This window comes from Colias croceus, chromosome 16 (assembly GCF_905220415.1).
Source record: "Colias croceus chromosome 16, ilColCroc2.1".
NCBI lineage: Eukaryota > Metazoa > Arthropoda > Insecta > Lepidoptera > Pieridae > Colias > Colias croceus.
This window is the reverse complement of record NC_059552.1, coordinates 9,479,388-9,505,689: the sequence shown is the minus strand read 5'-3', so window position 1 is coordinate 9,505,689 and position 26,302 is coordinate 9,479,388. Positions and strand designations below refer to the sequence as shown.

Sequence of the window (26,302 nt, the reverse complement as noted above, 5' to 3'; positions counted from 1 at the left end):
GGTAGTAAACTTATCTTGACTATGACATATATATACCTCTAAAAACAGTCTGAACTGAGTTTAGAAGTTAGCTATTTCACATACTATATTTATAAATAACTAGGTTTCCGCCCGCGCAGTCAAAGAAAAACCTGCATAGTTCCCGTTCCCGTGGGGTTTCCGGGATTGCGTCATTTTCCCGGGATAAAAAGTAGCCTATGTCCTTTCTTGGGTATCAAAATATCTCTATACCAAATTTCATGAAAATTGGTTCAGTAGTTTAGGCGTGATTGTGTAACAGACAGACAGACAGAGTTACTTTCGCATTTATAATATTAAGTATGGATTTACTAGATAGAGCTAAATTATTCCTATGTAATATACTTTTTCTTTTTTTTTATGTTAACATACCTATCGGGTAACTAGAGCTAAGAATAGCGGCTACTCAAATTCATTACGGTTGAATTAATTTTAAAAGAGCAACTAAAGAGTTTCTTGCCAGCTCTTCTTAGTAGGAATTGCTATCCGAAATGGCGGTAAATATTAAATTATGTATTATGACTCATACACAAGCGTTTCAGAAGGAAATCCAGTTGAATTGAGTTTAATATTTAATTATATTCCATTTCAGGGATTTCATCCTGGCAATGTCGACAAAATGATACATACTTACACTATAAAGGACACAGGACTTCACACTTTATTTACATTTACAGGACATCATGCTTTAGGACATAAGGAGTTATTGAAAAAATTTAATATTTGCTTCCATATGATCTAATACTGAACGGCCAAAGACCAAATAGCAATATTCAAATACAATTTCTATTTTATTTCCAATAAGCTCCATATTCGCTTGCAGCTAAAAATTTTCCGCACTCTGCCATTTCATAATGAAATTTCAAACAATGCAATTAAATGAAAACATGTTTAATGTTTCGACATACCTATTTAGTATTTATTACAACAGTTTTAATAATAAGCGGGTGAAAATTCCAGTTGTTCCTGAAAACCGCTTTCTGTATTACAAGTTTTAACTTGCTTTTAACTAGCTTACACTTCACTACATAGTTTAAAACAAAGTCGCTTTCTCTGTCCCTTTGTTTTTATAAATTTTTAAACTACGCAATGGACTTTGATGGGCTTTTTTAAATATAGAGTGATTCAAGAGAAAGGTGTAGGTATATAATTTATTAGGTTTAAGACAACGCGGGCGAAGCCGCGGACGGAGAATAAGCTAAACGATATCATACAGGATATCTCTTCTGTAATAATAATAAAGATCAAGACAGATTTATCCACGTTAACAGTAACATCAATAGATAAATCCATTTTAGAGATTTATCGAAACAAACACGCACGAAAAATTGTTTTGTTTCACTACCTACCTACTATTCTTTTGTGACAGGTTTGCAGCTAAAAAGAACAATGTATTTTGAATAAACTAGTATGTATGTAAATTATTACTTATGTACAAGAATGTGGGTTGTTAATTTGGAGATATTCTTATAATAATGAAAAAATATTTTTCCCTTACGCCTACGATTAAGTTGTAATTATCATGTAAAATGAAAATATCCGTGATAATATAAAACACCCACGTACCTTGCTTAATATTAATCTATACTAATATTATAAAGCTGAAGAGTTTGTTTGTTTGTTTGAACGCGCTAATCTCAGGAACTACTGGACCGATTTGATAAATTCTTTCGGTGTTAGATAGCTCATTTATCGAGGAAGGCTATAGGGTATATAATATCATCACGCTACGACCAACAGGAGTGGAGCCACGGGGGTGAAACCGCGCGGAGCAGCTAGTATATAATATAAATATTATGAGCAATGTAGTGGAAAATTTATTTATTACTAGCGGTCCGCCCCGGCTTCGCCCGTGGTACATATTCACGTTTTCTCTACATAAAAACCATCCTCGTACTTCAAGGAATATAATAAGAAAAGAATTATCGAAATCGGTTCAGCCGTTCTCGAGTTATGCGCTTACCAAAACATTTTGCGATTCATTTTTATATATATAAAAAGATAAAATATATTAATTTAAGTAACAACAAAACAAAATATTGTTAGAAATTAATAAAACACTTTAAAAGCATGGCACACTATGGGCACCGACTGCTAGTAATAAAGAATTCGTCCAGAGCATATTCTAGCTAACAATAAAAGATAATATACATATTATGAAATAAATCGTTTCCCGCCCATAGTAAAGTTCGCAATATTCCAGTAAGAACAAACTCATTAGTGAGGTCTCAACGATTGACCGAAACGTTTTAGGTACTGCAAATATTTGGTAGAGAAAATTGAACGTTATATTAAGATTTATAGGCTTAATGTCACATAAAATAAATAGCTATATATATGAGAATCCATTTAATTTAGAAAAAAAAGTGTGCCGAGCTCACGTGTCAGAAGAGAATCTTTGGTTAGATTTATATATTTTTGAAATAATTTTATTGTTTATTATTTAAAGATACGAAAATCGTCGCTTCTCCATGACGTATCGGTATGGCCATGACGCCACCTTGAAATTTTACTTTCAACGCGACTAAAGAAGTTTCACTTCAAAAAAGGCAGGTCAGGCGTTAAGGTACGGCGAAACATGCGGGCTCGAATCTCGTCTTGTGATCAAATTTTCTTTAATTCTTTAAAACATTCTCAATGAATTAAAACTTAAATATAATGATAAATATAAGGAGCGTGCTCAAGGGGAAATACACGCTCGTTACATAGTATGCGAAATGTCGGGATAATAATATAATGGATAAATCGCGTTTAAAATCCGTTAAAATCTTAAAAATGTATAATACTCGCGTTAAATCAAACACTACGAGCATCCAAATTATTGCCAAAGTGGTTTTACGAGCTTTGAAAGCTTCGGACCGGATTTCTTCACGGCCGGCCAGTCGAGTTGACTGGTCGAGGATCCTCCCTTTTTCGATGGAGGAATTCCACCTTCCTTCCTCCACACTTTTAGCTTCTCGCAGTCAACCTATATCAGAAAAATATGTCAGAAATCGGTGACATCCGCGTATCCTGATCGTTGCCTTTTATTTACTTGGCCCTTTTTTATTGATCAAGAAATATCTAAATCTCATAGGTATAGAAATAATGATGTACCTACCATACACATTTTGATTGAGGCCACCAGGATCCCCCAGCCCGATCCCCCAGGGGATCCTAGTGAACTCATCGGTTCATCAGAATCCCCTCATAATAAAATGAAGTACTTAAAGATGTTATCACACTGCTTAAAAATATTTTATTTTTAAGCATATCTAAAAAATGACCTACGCATAAGTCGCTGCTTATTAATTCCATTTGTGTTTCTTGTATTTATTTATTTATTTATTGACACAGAATCATTCTTTGTACTTACAGTAATAATACCAAAGCATACATAGAATTAAGTAACAATATGTTAACAAAAATACAAACAAAATGGAGTTACATTCAATGTGCATCCAAGTACCTGATACAGAGGTCTAGGACAGTATTTATACTACTAGCAAAAATGTCAATTGTGGCATCGGAGGCCAGCACACGATTTAACAGATGAAGGGCCGAGTGTGTCGGAGCGGTGCCGGCCGCCTGCGTCCGCACACAGGCCTCCGCGAACAGCGGCCGGCGGCGCAGCGACACGCCGGGAGGCGGCGCCCACAACCCGCACATACCCAAAGCGACAGGATTGTCGACGCGATTATTTAATAATAAGTAATAGTGAATTATGAGAGCAAGTTTTCGTCTCAATTCAAGTGAATTTAAGCCAACCATGCCTATTACAAAAAGAGATGGATACATGTAAGGATAATATCCGTAAAGTTTTAAATACAAATAACGAGCAAACTTTCTTTGAACCCTCTCGAGCAGTAGTGTGTATTTCTTTTCGTGAGGGCTCCATATTATTGCGTTGTATTCCAATATACTGCGTACGTAGGCCGAGTACAATACGACGACAGTTTTTCTATCCTGAAACCTCGCCGATTGCCGTACGATAAAGCCGAGGGATTTGTACGCTTTTTGACACAGAGCCTCAATATGTTCATTAAACGTTAAAGTTTTATCAAAAAGTATTCCTAAATCGCGGATGTGGTCGACTCTGCGCAGCGTTGTGCCTTCTAAGCTGTATGGATATACAATAGGTGAACGCGAGCGAGTGTATGTCATTATGTTGCATTTTGAAATATTAAATTCTAATTGATTTTCGTGGCACCAAGAAGTCAAATTTATTATGTCATTTTGTAAAGATAAGCAATCGGAATGAGATTCGATAGTTAAGAATAGTTTTAAGTCATCGGCAAACATGAGACATTGGGCTGATCTTAGTACATTAGGAAGGTCATTTACCATGACCAAGAAATGAGTAGGTCCTAAAGTGCTGCCCTGACTTACGCCAGAATGCACGGAATAAGGATCGGAACGTAGACGTCCGAGTTGGACGTATTGGACGCGACCGTCAAAATAGTTAGCGAAGTATTTTATCAACTTGGGTGTAAAATCAAATTTAGAAAATTTCGATAAAAGAACATCATTATTTACGCGATCGAAAGCCTTTTTAAAATCAAAATAAGCTACGTCAACCTGTCTTTTTTTATCGAGTGCTTTTGCAGTATAATCGACAAAATTGATGAGATTTGTTGTCGTAGAACGTTTCGACCGGAATCCATGCTGAGGATCGCACAAGAGTGATCGAATCTGATTCGTCAAATTATTATTTAAAATTATCTCCAATAATTTTCCAAAACAAGAAGCTACAGCTATAGGGCGATAGTTATTAATTTGAGACTTACAGCCACTTTTGGGTATTGGTGTAATGCGCGACTTTTTCCATTCATTGGGATATGTGTCGGACGAAAGCGACATGTTGAATAAGAAGTGAAGTGGCTGTAAAAAAACAGATATGCAGTCCTTAATGAGATAAGGAGGAATGCCATCGGGTCCTGCAGATGAGCGTGGTTTAAGACGTCGAACAGCATTTTGTATTTCAGACTTGGAGATGTAGCTAATAGATACACGCGAGGAATCATTATCGGGATGTGGGCAGATGTTATTCGGACTAAGTTGTGGTTTATCTTTCAAAAAGACCGACTGAAAGTAAGTAGCAAAAGCATTAGCAGCGTCGACACCTGAGACAAGGTTCCCGTTATATTCATATTCAGTACGCTGAGAGTGGGACGAGCGCTGTTGTTTAATAAAATTCCAAAAATTTGATGGATCATTCTTTATGTTAAATTCTAATTGATTCGTGTAGGTAGAATAAGCAATATGTATTAAGTTTTTAACCTTTATTCTATAATATCTAAACATTTCCCTATTAAATTGTGTACCATTTTCTTTATACTTTTTTAGATGAAAATGTTTAGTTTTAATGTTACTAATTACGTCTGATGTAAACCATACTGGGTAGTTAAATCTTGAATTAAATGTGGGGTTACGTTTTGTGGGAACACATTCATTAATACACTCGTAAATTTTTTTATAAAATAATTCAATCGCATCATCTACATTACCATATTCATAAATATCACGCCAATCTAATAATTCGAGACGCGAATATAGTTTGTTCAAATCCGCCTTACGAAAATTCCACTCATTAGACTGCAAGATAAATTGACTACACACAGACGGAGTTTTGTATTTCTGTGGTTGGCTCAAATAACGTAATTTTACTAAAAGCGGGGGGTGATAATTATCCTTGGGTACAAGCGGTAGCGGGTCATCGATCAATTGTAAATCAGTATTAAAATTACACAATATTAAATCTAGCATACTACCGGTTACATTAGGAACAGTATTAATTTGACTAAACTTGCACAAAGCTAACATGTTTTTATAGTGAGTAAGTACGTTTCTACTTGCAGAGTTTAAGTTAAAATCGCCAAAAATAATGATTTTATGCTGCGAAAATCGAATACACAAGTCTTCTAAAATTTCAAAATATTTACAGTAGATTTCATCACTGGAACTAGGTCGTATGTACAAAACACAAAAAACAAAATTCGTAAACTTAATTTTAACGGATAAAGCTAAAATCTCTAAACAATTTATATCACCGCTATTTATTCTAATGTTTTTGACGTTGTAGCAGTCACGAAAGGCTAATAAAACTCCACCCCATCCAGAATCGTCAGCTCTGTCTTTTCTAAACAAGGAGTATCCGGCGGGAAATACTTCCGAATCACTAACACCACTGTTAAGAAAAGTTTCAGTCAAAGCGTATACATCAAAACGTTCACTTAATACCGATATTTTACATTTGTCTAACTTTGAACGTAAACCTCTTACGTTTTGGTAGAACATAGTGAGAGATTTAAATTTACGGCTTTTGGGTGTCCTTTTCTTTGCGAAATCCACTACGCCAAGGCTTTATATGCACATCCTCGGCCCAGTGAGATGGTGACAAATAAATATCTACATGTTTAGTCGGGACAGTTAACTTGAAGGAAGCGTAGTCTCCACGGGGTTTTAACTGTTCGACGAAGCAGCTATCATTGGGGCAGATAACGAGCAGATGATTGATAACTTGTTCAACAGTTGTACCAGATTTTAAATAATAAACGTGCAGATAGCTTTTACGTTCCGCAGCCTCGAGTGAAGTCGTCCCAGGCGCGGCCGTACCACGAGCTACATTCTTCGACGAATTAGAAACTCGCTTGCGTCTCACTGTTACCCATTCACTGTTAGTACCGATGCTTGCATTTGTATCGGAGACATCGGTCGCTTGCGAGACGAGGTTCGAGTCGTACGCCGTACCTGTAGTAGGGGCTGGCTCGACGTCACTCGGTTGGTCAACTCGGTCACATTGTATAAACTTATCAGTGGCTATTTACGTATTTTTTTTGGTTGCCTTCGCTTTTGTTCAGAATCTTTTTCGCTAAAAACTGACATCAAGAACAAAGGAATAGATTTGGTAAGAATATTAGAATATTCGTAAAAAGGGAAAAAAACTTAATTTACTTAAAAACAAATTTACTAGTAGAGTGGTTATGTTGTGCGGTGCTATGCCATTGTTACCTACGGAATATATGACTGAAGGGTGGAACTATATTTTAAAAAACATATTAAGTATGAGTAAAGATTGTCCAAACATGCTGAAGTTAGTAAATTATATGAAATACTGGCTCAAAAATGACGATACCAGAAAAATGATGTCAGTTTTCAGCGAAAGACATCGCACCAATAATTGTTGCGAAAGTTGGAACTCGGGTTTATTAAAAATGATTGGTCGAAAACGCCCTAACATTCTACAGTTATTGAATGCATTAAAAAGAGATTCTGAACAAAAGCGAAGGCAACCAAAACAAATACGTAAGGTAGATCAAATAGCAACTGATAAGTTTATACAAGAAACACAAATGGAATTAATAAGCAGCGACATAAGCGTAGGTCATTTTTTAGATATTGTTAAATAAAATATTTTTAAGCAGTGTGATAACATCTTTACTTCATTTTATTATGAGGGGATTCTGGTGAACCGATGAGTTCACTAGGATCCCCTGGGGGATCGGGCTGGGGGATCCTGGTGGCCTCAACCCACATTTTCGCTCAGTTTCCCGTTGTATAAAAAACAAAAACATTCAACTAAAACATAATGAGCTAAAGCAATTTCTTCTGCGCAATATGAAAGAGGTTTCATAATCGGTTAATATATTTTTTTAGTTTATCCATTTTAAACATAGTACAAATATTATTTCCTTTCTATTGTTGTGTTGATAAGCTTTTCGAAAAGTGAGATCAGTGGAAAAGTCATCGGCGTTCCGGATACGGTTCCGTTACGCATAGATAATATTTTATGTGAAAAACTTACACAGGTAATTAGCTGAATTCTGACAATATAGAATGAAAATTATACGACCATAGTATAGAAGACCATAGTATTTTAATCTGAAATATTATTTAAGGCTTTGACAAATAGAATATATGGACGATAAAAACCACAGGACAGTTCTTTGGCATATTATGATTATAATGTACATATAACACATATAATGTATTTTGTAAAATTAAATTGTAAAACTGACATGATTAAAAAGAGCAACTATGGAGTTTCTTGCCGATTCTTCTCCGTAGATACTGCTTTCCGAATCGGTGGTAAATGTTAAAATATGTAATGACGTTTCAAAAGTGCTTCTAAAAGAAGTCTAATTGAATAAATAAATGTTTGAGTATGAAAAGAACGCGTTCCTAGTGCGCGTCAGAGCGATATCGCTTATCACGGCACAATTCGGCGTAATGATGCGGTGTCAGCTAAGCACTTGTGCTTTTTACGCTTTCTATCTGACAAAGCCTTTATTGGGTTTTTTACCCATATCTCACCAGTCAGCTCCTTACTGCTGGCCTGTATCTCGCAGAAGATGCGCACATAGCACGCGGTGATCACGAGCAGCGGCACGAAGTACATTGCGCAGGCGCAGAACACGTTATACGCGATTTCAAGTCGTGCGCTCGCGAATGCGTCGAAGGACACGCACTGCTCGAAGCCGGCGACGTAAGGATGTCGTTTTACACGGAATACTAGGCTCTGTAACAATATTAAAATGGTGTATATTTAATAATAATAAACGAAATTATATGATTAGTGAGAACAATAAACTTTCTCTTGATAAAGAGCATCTGTAAGTAAGTAAATTTATGATGTCAGCCAAAACACAACACACACACGCTAGTTCGCTCTACCGTAAAGAAAGAAGATAGGAATAGATAGGAATTCATAAAGATATATACAGATTAATATGTCCCTCCAATAGCTCATAGGGTCATTGCGCTGGTTTTCGTCCAATTATAGGAGTTGCCAACTTTGTGATACGAAATAAATATTTTGGAGCACCCTTCCTTAAACATATAATTTTTTTTTTAAGTCCTTATATAGTCTTCTTTAAGATAATATTAAGGGAAAATAAATCATTTTGATGTATCTTTTTATTTAAATTATTTTCTGCAAAAGTAGGGTAAATGCTAGTTTTCGTCCAAAAAAACTGGTTTTCGTCCTAGTGTAAGCTAGTTTTCGACCACCGTGTAGAAAAAGGAGGGTAGGTCAACTATTAAGTTAAAAATCAATTACAGGTATACGTTTATTACATTAACATTACAATTTCTCACTACCTTACAGGTTTAGTTTTACTTGTGGTTTTACTAATAATAATCAATATAACTAGTCAACACTGAGATCTATGTATCATTTGGCAGTCCTTATAGGCGTTAGTGATGACTGTATAATCATTCGTAATAAAGAAAGGAATGCGTTCCTTACAATGTAAATGAAACAAGTAATAATTACAGGACTAAGAAATAACATCAAAAAACAGAAATATTCATTCTAACAACAAAAATTTTCATTCTAATACTTTGTTTATCAAATGAAACGTACTATAAACACACAGCCATAATAATAAGTTTTAGCTACAGAATCTTCAGTGTACGCAGCGTCTTTTTTTTCTAGATTTCTTAGACTCCTTCGAGGCCATCTAAAAACAATAAGATCTTTCTGAGGATACGTTGAGTAAGTATAATAAAAAAATACTGCATTGGCAAAACAGACCTAGAATAAAAGATGATACTCAAGTGAATGATAATCAAGAAAAATACAGTGTATTATGTCTGACCTACCCCCATTTACGCTACGAATAATTGACTCTACTTCACATAAGGAGAATGATACATGTCTGAATGAATGACAATATTAGGTACCTACAACACTCTGGCCCTCACCAATTATTTATAAGGAAGATACTGAATAGAAAACTTTTCAATACGTAAAAATAGACGAAAAGTAATGCAAAAGAATGGCTATATTTAATTTTTGGATACTCCAATACTCATTCATGGACGAAAACTAAAACATTTAAAGCTAAATTTAGTTTTCGTCCACTTCTTTAAATATTTTTTTTATTTTGGCAGCACTGACATAGCAGTGGACGGAAACCAAAAAAACTAAACTAATAGCAATAAAGATCACTTCGGGAGAAACTATTCAGTATTTTAAAGGTCCGATAAAGTAAAATGACCCTAACAAATATTCACGTAGCTGTTTGAGTTTCCGTCCACTTGGACGAAAACCAAATATTTTGAGAATTTGGTAACCTAGTATCCGTCCACTTAATATTTCGAAGAGTATTATAAAAATGTATGATAAACACTTATAATTGCGTTTATTATGCTTATAAATAAACATACGTACCAAAAACATTACGTAAACTAGCTAACACAGTGATTTACCTTACCATGAACTTTTCTCGCCGGCAAATTTTTCTCTCGCGCGATGACATCTGCAAGGCACGTATGCGAAGCGGCCACATTTACGTTAATTTTTTGAACTCTCTTCTTGTCAAATCAAATTTTAATGTTGATAGTACTGTTGCTTAAACATTATGGACCGTAAAAAGTGCAAACTTGCGCGGGAAGGTAGGTTTGTATTCAAGTTTTACGCACGTGATTGTAGCAGGTCAGTCAAATGGACGAAAACAGAAGCTGGACGGCAAACCAGCGCAATTACCCTATTCCGAAGCAATCTTATCATCAATCAAAGCAAAGGAATCATTAATAAAATATGAATTTATTCACTCATACATTCTAGGGGTACACGTAGGCGTTCACTCGCAGGTGTATTTCCAGTCGATTGACATTCACATTTGACATTACGAAGTTTTATGCTCGAAATAGTCAGGAACTAGAGGAAACCTTATCCAACGGGAAAGCTTAACTATTAAAGAGTGCAAGAGGCATTACTTCATTATGATTGCATAAAAAATAGGAAATAATCATAATACTTATGTGTAAATCACTTTTTAGCTTTAGGTTAGCTGCTTTTACTAAACTAGACTTTTTTATTCTCAAATAAACTTCGAAACATTAAACATAAATAACTTGATAGAAATAAATACTAAGAACTTCACAGCATTGTTGAATAAGCTAGTAAATTATATATTATACTGTATTAACAATTACCTGTGGTAAGCTGCATGCAAGAGCCACTGCCCAGGCGCAGTAAAGCATTTGCTTGCTTCGTCTGCGCGCTTCTGACAGTCGTAGAGGATATACCACCGCGAAGTATCTAAAACAGAGTGGATGTAACTAATTACCGCGAAATATCTAGAACAAACTAGATGTTACTAATTTAGATAATATTAATTATAAAATTTACGTTGCTAAATATTATATTCATTTGTAGTTATGTGCAGTGTATCTTTAGAGGTGAAAAATAGTTTGGAAAATCCAAAAGTGCACGCCTCATAATCTCATCCTTTACAATAAAATTGATTATTTATACACTATAAATATAAAACAGAAATAAAATAAAACAGTTGGAAAAGTAAAGAAAGCGGTACCGTAATAATTGAGCTATTTTTCTTGTGGCCCCACCTAGATGTGAAACTGCGCAGGTTTAAGGGACTTACTACCAACTTATTTTTTTAAACCTTGGCTTATAATATAAAGAATCGAGTTTATAATGGTGAATTTTGAGTACACTATAAATATAAAAAAAAAAAAAATAAAGAATATAATATATAGATATATACTAAAATTATGGAGAACAGTCGATATTTTTTTTTGTTTATTTAATAACAATTAAACCACATCGAATCAGACCCTGAAAAATGAAAGGGTTCTATTCCTGAGCATACACAAGCGTAAGAGAAAAAAAAAGACTCGTGTAGTAAAGTATTTCGGTCGCTATCGTGTTAACAAGAAAATCCTCCGCACAGACACAGACACACGGACGTCCAAGACAGAACTTTTTTAAACTGTTTTTTAACTAGTTTAAATAACAAAAATGACATCAAAAATATCATGAATGTTAAAAATAGTGTTTTTTCTTAATATGTGTGTGTATGTATTATCTTACAAGTGCAATGTATGATACATAAAGACATTTTAAGTTTGAAAAATCAGATGTTTTGCGCGAAGTGACAGTAATACCCACCTCAACGCTTCGCTTATGAGGCGTGCAATTTGTATAATTATTAATTACGATCAATAAGAAATTAAAATTATTATTAACTAGCTGCTCCGCGCGGTTTCACCCCCGTGGCTCACTCCTGTTAGTCGTAGCGTGGTGATATAATATAGCCTATAAACCTTCCTCGAGAAATGATTCTAACACGGAAAGAATTTTTTAAATCGGACCAGTTCCCGAGATTAGCGCGTTAAAACATATTCTTCAGCTTTATCTTAATATATATAAATCTCGTGTCACAATGTTTGTCCTCAATGGACTCCTAAACCACTTAACCGATTATATTAAAATTCGCACACCATGTGCAGTTCGATCCAACTTGAGAGATAGGATAGTTAAAATCTCAAATCGTTTTAGAGAAAGCGGGCGAAGCCGCGGGCGGTAAGCTAGTAATATTAGTATAGATCGGGTCGCCCCGTCACTGTCTTGGTCGTAATTTCTTGTTTTCCCAAATTTTATCAGTTATCCTCCCTATTTAAAGAGAAGGCTTGTACCTAAAAAGCTTCAAGTTTAATTTAAATAGAGTCTCGATAATAAACTATGGAGACTTCCTGGCTTAATTTAATAAATAACTATTAACTAGCTTTCCGCCTGCGGCTTCGCTCGTGTACTTTAATCACTTCATGTTATCGTGTCACATCTATTAATATTGTTAAATAAAATGAATATAGGTACCTAGTAGTTATAACTAAACTTGTTGTTTTACAATAAATGAAACTTTTCAAGATAGATAGGTAAGTGTAGTACTTTATTAAAATATAGGTACCTACTAGGTATGTCTAAATAATTAGCATTTAGCATATTTAAGTAATAAAAATACCAATTTAATATACCATTTGTAGGAAAAAATTATCTGGAATCATTTGCATCTGAAATTCGTATAATTAATATAAATTTTTGCTTATCATAAAAATAATTTATTCATAATTTTATGTTAAAATTTTTATACTGAGATAGACATCACAAACATTGAAGAGGATTTCGTGAAAATTATTCTGTTTATTTTCCTTCAAACAATTTAAAAATTATATTTAGTGGCATCGATACGTATTTTACACTAGCTTTCCACCCGCGGCTCCGCCCGCGTTTTGAAAGAAAAACCCGCATAGTTCCCGTTCCCGTGGGATTTCCGGGATGAAACCTCCTATGTGTTAATCCATATTACCCTCTATATGTGTGCTCTATGTAATATATATGTTATAAACACATAGTGTGTTATGAGCACATAGTCAAAATTAAAACACATAACTAACTATGTGTGTAAATCTTACTTCATATAAAATTAAAAAAGACAATTTCTATAAATGGCTTATATAGCTTTATTCAAATAAAAAAAAAATACTAAATATTACCTAAGTACATGTGTATATCTAGTTATACATAATATACTTAATATACCGCAGCTAAGACTGTATGGGTGCCAATGTTTATTTAGTATTTAACCATGGTCTATTATTAAAATATGTACCTATGTAACTACTATTGAAGTGAAACTTTTTTATCGAGGTTGGAAAAAAATTTAATGTAACATTTTTCCGTTACGCGCCATCTTTTTCTTATCCCCACCACGCGTGAATCGACGTATTTCTGTAAAGGTACATATAATAAATTATTTTTTGAAAAATATGGTCATAAAGAAGTTTCACTTCTTACGTGTGTACACTAGTACACGCACACATTTTTTTTTTATAACACTGGGCAACTCACTTATAAAATAGTAAACTCACATGAAATTTACTAAAATGAATTTTAAACTACGTCCTTTTAAAACCTAACGTATTCAAAAGAGAACCATCCATTTTGAACTCATAAAGTAATGAAACTGAAAACAATGCAGGAATTCTGTGTGAAAGATTCTAGAAAAAAATCCGGCAGTCGGCACGCTTTTAGCATAGGTATTTGGCTGTCTCATAGGAGTTTACCATACAAATGCTTTGATTGTTCAATAGACTTCAAAAGGAATATCGATTCAACTGTGTTTTTATGTTTGTATGTTTGTTATAAGTTAGTTATTGTGAATGTTGGTGGTTTTTTGTAGTTTATGAGAATTATTAAGAGAACCTTGTGGAGAACCTGGTGGCAGATGCATGTATTTCATTGATCGATTTTATTTGTGCACTAATAGGTATGTACTTATTTTAGTTCATCACCATCGGGAATTGAACCCAGGATCTTTCGGTTTAACGCTCACGTGTTAACTTATGTCACCTAATGTATTAAAGAGGGTGCATTGTATGCCATGTTTAAGGGTGCTTTTCCACCAGAGATGTGTTGGGATGAACGAGAGATTTGTTTGGAAAAAACCAATAGTTTAGCTTCAAATGCTAAATAAAGCGATATGATCGGTTCTTTAAAAACACATCCTTCGCTATCTTCGCACATGTCTGGTGGAAAAGCTCCCTAAATGTCACCGTTTTCCAATGCAATAAAATATTTAAATATATATAATTTTCATGTTAAATTCATACTTGAAGCTTGTCTTTTAGATCCTTGTTCTCATGTACAGATTAATAATTTATATCTTGATAAGGCATTTCAAGATAACGAAGACATGAATATAACATTTATTTGCTCTGTTTCAGTGCTTCAAAGGACGTCGAAGTTAAATTAGCAAAGTTATAAATGAAATATATAAATATGTAAGGAATTTATTGTGTTAACTACCTACTTATCATTTTTATCGTGTTACAAGCTCATTTGTATATTATTATTGTAATATATATTATAAGGGCCCTGGTAGCTAAGGCCTTGAAGAATAAGGTTCTAAGAACTTGAAATAAAACTTTCATATATGTATTATTATTCTCTGTCTAGATATAAACCCTTTTACGAACTTACTCTTGACTTACCTTTATATAAAAGTAGCGGTCCGCCCCGGCTTCGCCCGTGGTATACGTTTTCTCTCCATAATAAACATCCTCGTACTTCAAGAAATGTAATAAAAAAAGAATTAACGAAATCGGTTCAGCTGTTCTTGAGTTATGCGCTTACCAACACATTTTGCGATTCATTTTTATATTATAAAGAAGAAGATAAAGACTAAATGATAACATTTTACAAAATAAAATGAAGATTTATTCATAATCAAAATGACGGTGGCCGAAATGTTATTCTTCAAATAAAAGTTAGAGAGATGGGAACCTTTTTAAATTAACTAACGAACTTTGACTTCCCCGTTGATTAACATTTTTTCTTTGCTTTCGCAATGCTATTTTTTACAAACAATAGATTTAGGATATAAGTAAATAAATAAAATAAGGACTCATGCTTTAAAAAAAATACGTGTGTACCGAGCACATGTGTCAGAAGTGAAACTTCTTTGGCAAGATTCAAAGATACCAAAATCGTCGCCTAACTCCATGTCGTTACTGCATTGCCATGACGTGACCTTAAAATTTTACTCTGAACGTGCAGAAGCTCCACTTTAAAAATATTGAGTTGTATAACAAAAATAAATAAAATCTATACATATAATAAAATCGTAGGAAAGTCAAAACTGTACATACACACACACACACACAATATTTTTTTAAAGAATACATAATCCATGATCTATAATCGATATAGAAGCCAAAAATATAGTTTTTAGAATTTTTGTCTGTTTGTCTGTTTGTCTGTTTGTCTGTTTGTCGGTTTGTCTGTTTGTCTGTTTGTCTGTATGTATTTCCGAGCTAATCTCAGAAAGTACTGCATAGATTAACTTCAAATTTTGCATTAATGTTCCTGAGAGGTCGGGTGAGGATAGTTTAAACATATTATCATGATATCACGTTCGGGGGAGGAGCTGTGGACCTTTATTTTTCTTACATATTCCGTGTACTACGACAGCGTACAATCTAAAGACTCATGTTTAAATGTTGGTTTCGAGTAAGCCATGCTATTATCTAGCTTTACAAAATAAAAACTATGTCATTTACGTAATTTGGGCAGAGAAACAGTTTAATGAATTAAATAGTATAAAGACAAATTTGAAACGGCGCCATCTATTGAGAATTCATTAAAATCAAATCAATTTACATAATATTAACGCTTCTTGCAAATTTATAATTTAAATAATATGATGTTGGTGGGGTTTTTAATTGTACTTATTTATTTATCTTTTTAACCCATGTCTTCCCAGAGTCCACTTCAGGTGCTTATATTTTATGTGAAGTGAGGGTAGATGTTTATTATTTGATGTCAAACAAGACACCATTTAACAGTTAAAATTGGTAATATGAGATTGTGTTCATTGTTGACATTTTAAAAAATCCCTCTTGCGTTCCCACAAAAGGTAAGTTGTAGCTTTTATATTTATTCTTTATAATAATTATATAGTTAGACTCATGTTTTTAATTAGAATTGAAGTTAAGACAAAATAAGAAAATGATGAAATTCTATTTTTATGTATAACACGCCCAAAGAAGGTCACTTTACTTCTTGATAAAATTTTATTTGTTAGTAGCTTTTTAATAAAATTAGGTAAAGATATCTTTTGATTTTTTTATTTACAGATTCATAAAAATTGATGATTTGCGTGAGGATGTAGTAGGAATTAGTATCCTTGCGCGTGGTCAATTGTTGACTAAAGTTAATGTCCAACGTATGGTACAATCATTGGAAGAATCTTGGGTAGTTTGAGAATATATTTTTCAGGAATGAGAGACGGGGCAGCCAACCACGTATCAGCGTGCGTGCGTGAGAATCTACCTACGTTTTAGTACCATAAAAAAATGTAATTTTGAAACGTAAATATTGCACTCACAACTTATTATCGTTATGGCTATCGCGGTACAGATCGTAGGATAGTACATATTATTTATCAATTTAATATACGTACCACACCAAGTAAAATATTTACAATCATACCAAATGGATTAACGCGGTATGTACATAAGGCGGTCTTATCGCTTACTAGCGATCTCTTCCAGACTGCCCAAGGTAAGAGATAAAGAATTATACTCATGATCCAGCAATTTTCAACCGAAAAAGAAGTTTTTCTGTAATTGGTACATAGGTAGTTGTTTCATTTATTTATTTTAAATACCTAATTTTACTTTTAATATTTGCCCATTTGCATTACATTCAGCGTCCATAAAACTTATAAAAATTTAATGTTTATTTCTGTCTATTAAAAAAGCTCCTTTTTAGATATAAATAACAAAAACAACTTTTTTATTAAAATTTAGTACCTTGGGAAGATATTATTATCTATGTGTTAATAGAACAATAGGAAATTAAGTATGTTACGATTTTATACAATGAAAATAGGTAAAAAATCATTAGCAGGTGTTATTATTAAATTGATCCCGAACCCAAAACTGCAGTTAATTTTTTTTGTCATTTAGTGTTTATAATTTCATGTCAATTGGTTCATTAATAAAAAAAAATATGATCATTTAAATAATCACGGCGAACATTTGCTAAGGCATTCATATACAGGGTGTAATCGTTAATCGTTAAGTAAAGAAAAAAAAAGAAAAGAAAAGAAACATTTATTTATCAAGGACAGCACAACACACACACATAAAAACACAAAGAACCGTAAAAGATAAATAAGAAATCACCACGACAAGAAAATAGCAACAATAACACTTAAAATTAATAACATAAAAAAGCACGTAGAGAAAATAAAATTGATAATCAGTATTTTTTTATTAAGGTGTGTCATTATACGACCCTGACAAAAAGGAGACAGCTCAGCATAAGTGTGCTTTTGTGCTTTTTGATATTTCTCGATTTTTTTAAATAAATCGAGAAATATCAAAAAAATTATCTTTAAACCCTCCCATACATTAAGTATCTACATAATATTATGAAAATTGAAATATGAATATCCCTTATACATTTAATATGAAAGATTTTAGCTTTCTTTTTCTTTTTTTGGTTGTCTGCTTTAATTACTTCGCAAATTTGAAGTGGCATTTTACACGCTTTTTCCGGACATTTTTACGCATTTTCCGGACATTTCCCAGGCATTTTCCGGACATTTTCCAGGCATTTTCCGGACATTTTCACGCATTTCCCGGATATTTACCAGGCATTTCCCAGGCATTTCCCCGGCATTTCCGGACATTTCCCTGACATTTTCCGGGGATTATCCAGGCATTTTCTATGTTTTTTTCCGGACATGACCACGCATTTTCCGGGGATTTTCCAGGAATTTTCCACGCTTTTTCCGGACATTTTCACGTATTTTCCGGATATTTTCCGGGAATTTTCTGGGTATTTCCCAGAAATTTTCCGGGGATTTTCCAGGCATTTTCCACGCATATGCCGGATATTTTCCAGATATTTTCCAGGCATTTCCCCGGCATTTTGCGGACATTTCCCTGACATTTTCCGGGGATAATCAAGGCATTTTCCACGCTTTTTTCCGGACATGTTCACGCATTTTCGGGGATTTTCCAGGCATCTACCAGGCATTTTCCGGGGATTTTCCAGGCATTTTCCACGCTTTTTCCGGATATTTTTCAGGCATTTTCCACGCTTTTCCCGAAAATTTTCACGCATTTTCCGGATATTTTCCGGACATTTTCCGGGTATTTCCCGGACATTATCACACATTTTCCGGGATTTTCCCAGGCATTTTCCGGGGATTTTCCAGGCATTTTCCACGTTTTGCCCGGACATTTTCACGCTTTTTCCGGATGTTTTCCAGATATTTTCCAGGCATTTCCCCGGCATTTTCCGGACATTTCCCTGACATTTTCCGGGGATTATCCAGGCATTTTCTACGCTTTTTTCCGGACATGTTCACGCATTTTCTAGATATTTTCCAGGCATTTCCCAGGCATTTTCCGGACACTTCCTTGACATTTTCCAGGCATTTTCCACGCTTTTTCCGGACATTTTCACGCATTTTCCGGTTATTTTCCGGGAATTTTCTGGGTATTTCCCAGAAATTTTTTGGAGATTTTCCAGGCTTTTCCCGGACATTTTTACGCATTTTCCGGATATTTTCCGGACATTTTCACACATTTTCCGGAGATTTTTCAGGCATTTTCCGCGCTTTTCCCGAAAATTTTCACGCATTTTCCGGATATTTTCCGGACATTTTATAACACATTTTCCGGGATTTTCCCAGGCATTTTCCGGGGATTTGCCAGGCATTTTCCAAGCTTTTCCTGGACATTTTCCGGATATTTTCCAGATATTTTCCAGGCATTTCCCCGGCATTTTGCGGACATTTCCCTGACATTTTCCGGGGATTATCCAGGCATTTTCCACGCTTTTTTCCGGACATTTTCACGCATTTTCCGGTTATTTTCTGGGTATTTCCCAGAAATTTTCCGGGGATTTTCCAGGCATTTTCCACGCATTTTCCGGATATTTTCCAGATATTTTCCAGGCATTTCCCCGGCATTTTCCGGACATTTCCCTGACATTTTCCGGGGATTATCCAGGCATTTTCCACGCTTTTTTCCGGACATTGTTCACGCATTTTCCGGGGATTTTCCAGGTATATTCCAGGCATCTCCCAGGCATTTTCCGGGGATTTTCCAGGCATTTTCCACGCTTTTTCCGGATATTTTCCAGACATTTCCCAGTCATTTTCCCAAAATTAAAATATATTTTTCTTTTCTCTTTATTTTTTTGTATTAGTGTTTTTTAAGTAAAATTGTCTTCTGATAAGATTTGTATAATTTTATGCATTATTTAGGTACGTACACTTGTGTATTCTCGTATGATATCCGCGAGGGGGGCTGGTGACCTGTACCTCAGACTTCTATGTAGTCTATTTCAGGCACCAGTTTCTCACAACGTTATCTTCTACTATACATTGTGTAGTATTACTAAGTTTTTGTAACCTTTTAATGTTGTGAGAACCAAATAAAGACGATTTTATTATTATTATTTATTATTATTATTTTCCTGGCATTTTTTGGAGATTTTCCAGGCTTTTCCCGGACATTTTTACGCATTTTCCGGACATTTTCATACATTTTCCGGAGATTTTTCAGGCATTTTCCACGCTTTTCCCGAAAATTTTCACGCATTTTCCGGATATTTTCCGGACATTTTCCGGGTATTTCCCGGACATTTTCACACATTTTCCGGGGGATTTTCCAGATATTTTACAGGCATTTTCCGGATATCCCCGGAGAATGCCCTGGATTTCCGGAAAGTACGTAAGTTTTTTAGCTTAGATTAGTAATAAATTCTATTAACAATTCTTTGAATTGTTTATTGTAGTACGTGTTTACTAAATAATTTTATGTAAAGTAGTAACTACTATGCAGTCGCTATTCCACGCGGACGAAGTCGCGGGCACAGCTAGTATATCTATAAATAGGTAGTGCATGAATTTGATACTGGGCTTTATATGCGAAGTATAATTTGCGGTTTTCACCCGCGAACACAACGAGCTAAAACTTTTAAGCCTTTTCATATTTATGATGAAATCTTTTTATATCTATGAATAAACGTGTTCAAACATTTTATTACAAAATTCGGTGCTATGGTTTAGTCAAGAAAATAACATCAGACAGACATATTTTCGAATTTAAAAGATGCTACGGAACGTAAAACTATATCGATGTGGTAAAGTGGTCGTTTACGTTCTATGAATAATTGACTCGCGCCTTAACTATGAGTCTTTTTAAGATTTTAAAAAGTATTAACTGTTTCTAATCATCCTTTAAAATTCTTCTCTATATAATAATAATAATAATAAGGGCGTAGGGATGTGACGACCCCATCGCCCACGGTTGGAATATCTATTGTCTATGTGACAATAGATATTCCACCCGTGCAATCAGTCAACCCGCAGGACACCTTGTGGCGGGGTGTCGGGGAGTAGCGACCCCGCGGGAACCGAGTGCTCCCGGGGGAGGCCCCTGTCTTCATCTCCGGCTTGCCTTCACCGGCCGGTCGGAGTGAAGCCTGACGAGGACAGGACCCCCACCTCTGGCTTGCCTTAACCGGCCGGCCAGAGTGGAGTCGCGAGAGCTTTTAGCTCGAAGGGTGGATGCGAAGCGTAAGTGGCGAGTGGGCACGTGATGCTGGACCCTCAGGGAGCGCGTGATCGGAGTTTAAAGTCCAGGGACGCCTCTCCACCCTTAGCTGCTCACAATATGTTGCCCCCTTGTCGCACTATTGCAGCGACTTATTTCGGGGGCCCATACAGTGAGAGTGCGAGTCACCACCTGCCAACATATTTTTACTTTCTTTTAGTAGAAAGGCAGGTGCCATAGTTTCCCATAGTCCCCAGTACCAGTCCATTTAGCATCCCAATCCATAGCCCAATTATTAAATTTCCATACCCTGCAATAGTCCTACATCGGCCGCGGACTGCCTAGGGCTGTATCTCTATAGTGCAGTCATGGGCAGGCTGCGGCTGGTGTCCCCCAACACATTAAAAGTCTCAAAGGGCCTCTGCGTGTTGGATCCGTGTCCCCACGTAAGCCTTCCAAAGATCCGGGTACCGTCCTTCTGGTGGTACCCGAGTATTATGGAAATGAGAAACATAATAATAATAATAATAAACACATTTATTGTCAGAATCATAAAGTGATTACAAAAATTGATTTACAAAGGAAAAACAAATAAAAGAAAAATAATAAGAAGCTTATTCCTAAGAAGAAGTAGGCAATGTGGCAGTGAGTGACCTGACAAATGGAGCCAACTCAGTTTATGATGGCAAGGTGATTAATACCTTACCACCACTGATTTTCAGTGACCCCAAGGTGACTATTGGAGTTTCAGTGAAAGATAAATTTCTATTAATATGTATATAATATCAGTATGTAATTATGTATATAATGTAAATAAATAAAGTGAAATTATGTATACAATGTTAATAATTATAATGAATAGATAGGCAGAGAATAAATGCGTATATAATATTATGTTATATAATAGATATTTAATGTGTAATTCGATACAAATGCACTAAGTGTTAGAACAGGATTTTAAAATATGTTTCCGGTATTGGAAACGAAAATTATTAATATTTGTCAAACTGGTTAATGGTGGTGGGATGTTGTTCCAACACTTAGTGGCATTGTATCGAAAGCTACCCTTGAATGCTGCTGAGTGGTGCTTGGGTATGGATAGTTTACAGTTTGCAGACCTAGTTAGGTAGTTTAAGGCACTTCGTTCACCTACCCATGCGAGTTTTTCGTAGAGATATGTGGGTATTTTCGACTGCATCAATCCAAAAAGTAAAGTGGCAAAGTGTACCTGGCGTCTTTTTTGCATATTAAGGACGTTTGCGGTATTAAGGTAGGGGCTCACATGACTTCTTGGAGGGATGTCCCAGCAAAAACGCGCACACGCATTTTGTACCCGCTGTATCGCTGTTTGTGTGCGAGAAAGAAGTCTGGGGCCATAAACAGTGTCGGCGTAATTGAATCTGGAGAGGATAAGAGCATCACATAGTTGAATGCGTAGAGGTGTTTCGATATAGTTTCTTATTCTATAAAGCATTTTTAATTTGTAGAATGAGGTGGAGATTGTTTTGTTAATGTGTTTATCAAACCTAAGGTGTTCGTCAAAAATTAGTCCCAAGTTACGTGCCTCATGCACACGATCAATTTTTCTTGAATTTATTGTTATGACAGGATCATGGTTAGCTATTTTTTCAATTACTTTGGGATTTCCTAATATAAGGTACTTGGTTTTGAGGGGATTCAGAGTCAAGGAGTTTTTTTGTGCCCAAGAGTCAATTCGCTTAATGTCAGAATTCATGTGGTCAAGTGCTTGTGTAGTTTCACTAGGATAGAATGAGAGATAGAGTTGTACATCATCCGCATATATCTGGTAACTGCAGTGTTTAATGTTGTTTATAATATCTGCGCTGTACAAAATAAATAAAAGTGGCCCTAATATTGATCCTTGCGGAACTCCTCTTCCTATGTTGGTACATTCTGAGAATAACCTGCTTCCATCCTCTTTTGTGACCATTACAGTTTGCATTCTATTACTTAAGTAGCTTTTAAACCACTTGATGCTATTATCACTTAATCCGTAGTAGGCTAGTTTGGAGAGAAGCAAAGTAATATCTATAGTATCGAATGCACGTGAAAAATCAAGTAGCAGTAGTAGAGTTCCCTTTCCTTCATCCTGCGCTCCTATCACAGAGTCAACTACATCCAAGAGTGCAGTGGTGGTACTTCTTTTTTTCCGAAAACCGGACTGGTGATCAGGGAGTATGTTGTTCCTCTCCAGGAATTCTAATAATTGTTTATGAACTATTTTCTCGATAATTTTGGATATACAGGGGAGGAGACTTATGGGACGTAGATCATGTAGGTTTTCAGGATTATTTATTTTAGGTTTAGGAATTACCAGGGCATGCCGCCATAGCTCCGGGAAGGTGCACGTCTGAATGGATCTGTTAATTATATGTGTTATCACTGGTAATGTATTTGGTAAGGTAAGTAGTAACATATCTAGTTGTATGTCATCTATCCCTACAGCTTGAGATTTGAGTTCTTTTATATGTTTGTGGACTATATCTTCATTGACAAATTGAAAATCAAATACAGCAGTACCATATCTATTAAGATTGTAAAATGAGATAGTTGATATATCAACTTGAGTGGTGCCTGGGATATTTAAAAAATGACTATTTATATTATGAGGGTTATTAAGATGTGTTGGAAGGATGCAGTTCTTGTTGGGGTTTAAATGTTGCTTGAGATGTTTCCACATGAATTTTGGTTTATTTATGTTGTTATTTATATATGAATTGAAATATGCCTGTTTTTCTCTATGAATTGCAAATTTAACATAATTTTTTAGATCCGTGTAGAACTTTTTGTGTACATCAAGTTTACTCTTGCGCGCTGTAACATGAGCTTCATCACGACTTTTCATCATCATTTTCAAATTGTATGTAATCCATGGATATTGCTTGTCCTTGATATAGATGGTTCGTTTTGGAGCAAAAAAATCAAATAAGGATAAAATATAACTGGTAAGAGTAATAACAGCATTATCGACGTCATTGATTTGTAATAGGTTATCCCAAATAATGTTATTCAAAGATTGTTTGAAGACTTCCTTGTTGATGTCTTTGATCGGTCTGTATGTAAAATGTTTGGGTTGCATTTTTTCTTTGGTTATGTTGAGGACACATGTTACAAAAGCATGATTGCTGAGTGCCTCAATATAGTCAACTGTGACATGTGAGACGGGTGTGTTTGTACAGACTAAATCCAACAATGTTTCAGTTTCGGCTGTGAAATGCGTGGGTTCAGATATATGTTGTTGTAGTTTGTAGGTATTTAAAAAACAGTCCAATTTCATAAAATTCGGGTGACAGGGGTTGAAAATATTTATATTGAAGTCTCCTAGTAGTACCATATAGTCGCACCAGATAAAAGATCCGATAGATTCTGACAGAGCTTCAAAAAATATTCCAGCATCCAACCATGGTGGACGATATGCGGTTCCTATAACTAAATTTTTACCTCGTACTACAAGCTTGAGCCACATTTGTTCAACGGCAGATGGAGAGGGATTAGATAAAATACGCACTTGAAGCCCTTTTTTCAAATAGAAGCCTACCCCACCTCCGCGGGTCCGCACACTGGTTGGTCGAGGTACATGGTGCAGCCGGTATCCCGGGACAACAGGAGCACGTCCCTCCTCACCAGCCCTCAGCCATGTTTCGTTTATAGCCATTATATCAACAGAATGGCGCTGCATCGCCACGAGGAACTCGTCGTGCCTATTACCCAGAGATCCGGGATTTAAAAAACCAAATTTCAGATTATGTTTACAATTGAAGACCAATTATTATCTTTAAATGAGAAAAGAATAAAAATAAAATAGGGTAGGTGTATAGAATAATAAGTAAATATACTATATATATATTAGGATGATAATATAAGTATACAGTAATACATACATAGAATATAAATATTATGGAAATTATTTTATATCTAATATATTCTCCAATATTACACAGTCAGACCGACAACTATTTTGGGTTAACTCCCATAAGACACCGATGTCGACCCTTTTGTAGTTTTGTAAATATTCTCTTGTTTATGTGTAACTAGCTTTCCACCCGCGGCATCGCCCGCGCAGTCAAAGAAAAACCCGCATAGTTCCCGTTCCCGTGGGATTTCCGGGATAAAACCTATCCTATGTCCTTTCTCGGGTATCAAAATATCTCTATACCAAATTTCATGCAAATTGGTTCAGTAGTTAAGGCGTGATTGAGTAACAGACAGACAGACAGACAGAGTTACTTTCGCATTTGTAATATTAGTATGGATTGTGTAGGTTTTGTAAACAATAAAATTGTATTGTTTAAAGTTTTCCAAAATTAAAAAAATAAAGAAAATTAGGTTAAAGTTACGTAGGAACTAGGAAGTAGTCTTTTGTATCACTACATAGTATAAAACAAAGTCACTTTCTCTGTCCCTATGTCCCTTTGTATGCTTAAATCTTTCAAACTACGCAACGGACTTTGATGCTTTTTATTTAATAGATAGAGTGACTCAAGAGGAAGGTTTTAGTATATAATAAAGTGGGCGAAGCCGCGGGTGGTAAGCTAGTAAATAAATAAAAAGGAATCACCAATGTATTCTACCTTTTGACTCGATACTTGACCAATTTGGGAAGGCAAAGACTTAAAAAATATTACTTTATGGAAAAGAGGACCGAACAACGTCTGTTGTAGCAGCTTGTTTATCATAAGTATAAAAAACTAACCTGTCCAAAGAAATACAAACAAGCACGTTTGACGACAGGTAGAGGCCGAAAGCTCTCATCACAAGAAGCACTTTACACATCATGTTCCCCGCCAACCACGCATTTGTGTACTTCCAACCGATCTGAAACAAGCAAAAACAATTATAAAATTGATAGCATAATATATCATAATACTTGTGAGTTGTGTGTGTTGAAATAAATGATTTCTTTCTTTCTTTCTTTCTTTCTTTCTTTCTTTCATAATATAATACATAAGAATGTACTACAGAACAAACTTAAACTCTATGGTAAATGTTATAAATATGTAATAACGATTAAAAAATGCTTCTAGAAGAAGTCTAATTGAATAATTAAATGTTTGAGTTTAAGTTTATAAATATCGAGGAAAAGTAAACTAAAACTATTAAGTTTTATATAAAAAATAAATTGAACTCTTGTTTGATTTTACGAGAGTATAATTACATAATACATTTTGAAATTATGAACTTTACACGATTTATTCATTTTATTATTAGCCAGTTTTGCACACTTCGTAGCGAGTGTGACCACGCTAAATAAAACTATAATTATTGAAGGGAATGAAAGTTTTCGCGTCTGTTTGTCTTATAAGCTAATTAATTGTAATAATAAGATTACAACAAGTTGTAGCAATTTGCATTTAGTATTGATATAAAAGCTAGAATAAAATAAACGCAAGCAGCTCAA

General features: G+C 35.0%; 1 protein-coding gene across 1 annotated transcript in view; it reads right to left on the bottom strand.

The window, feature by feature from the left end:
- Positions 1 to 26,302, bottom strand: part of LOC123698740 (adipokinetic hormone/corazonin-related peptide receptor variant I-like) — a 96,631-nt gene that overhangs the window by 28,564 nt on the left and 41,765 nt on the right. Inside the window, exons 2-4 of the mRNA XM_045645489.1 lie at positions 25,598 to 25,719; positions 10,939 to 11,044; positions 8,311 to 8,515 (exon numbers count right to left, since the gene is read on the bottom strand). Of these exons, the coding sequence (XP_045501445.1) occupies positions 8,311 to 8,515; positions 10,939 to 11,044; positions 25,598 to 25,719 (433 nt within the window). The remainder of the gene's footprint in view (positions 1 to 8,310; positions 8,516 to 10,938; positions 11,045 to 25,597; positions 25,720 to 26,302) is intronic.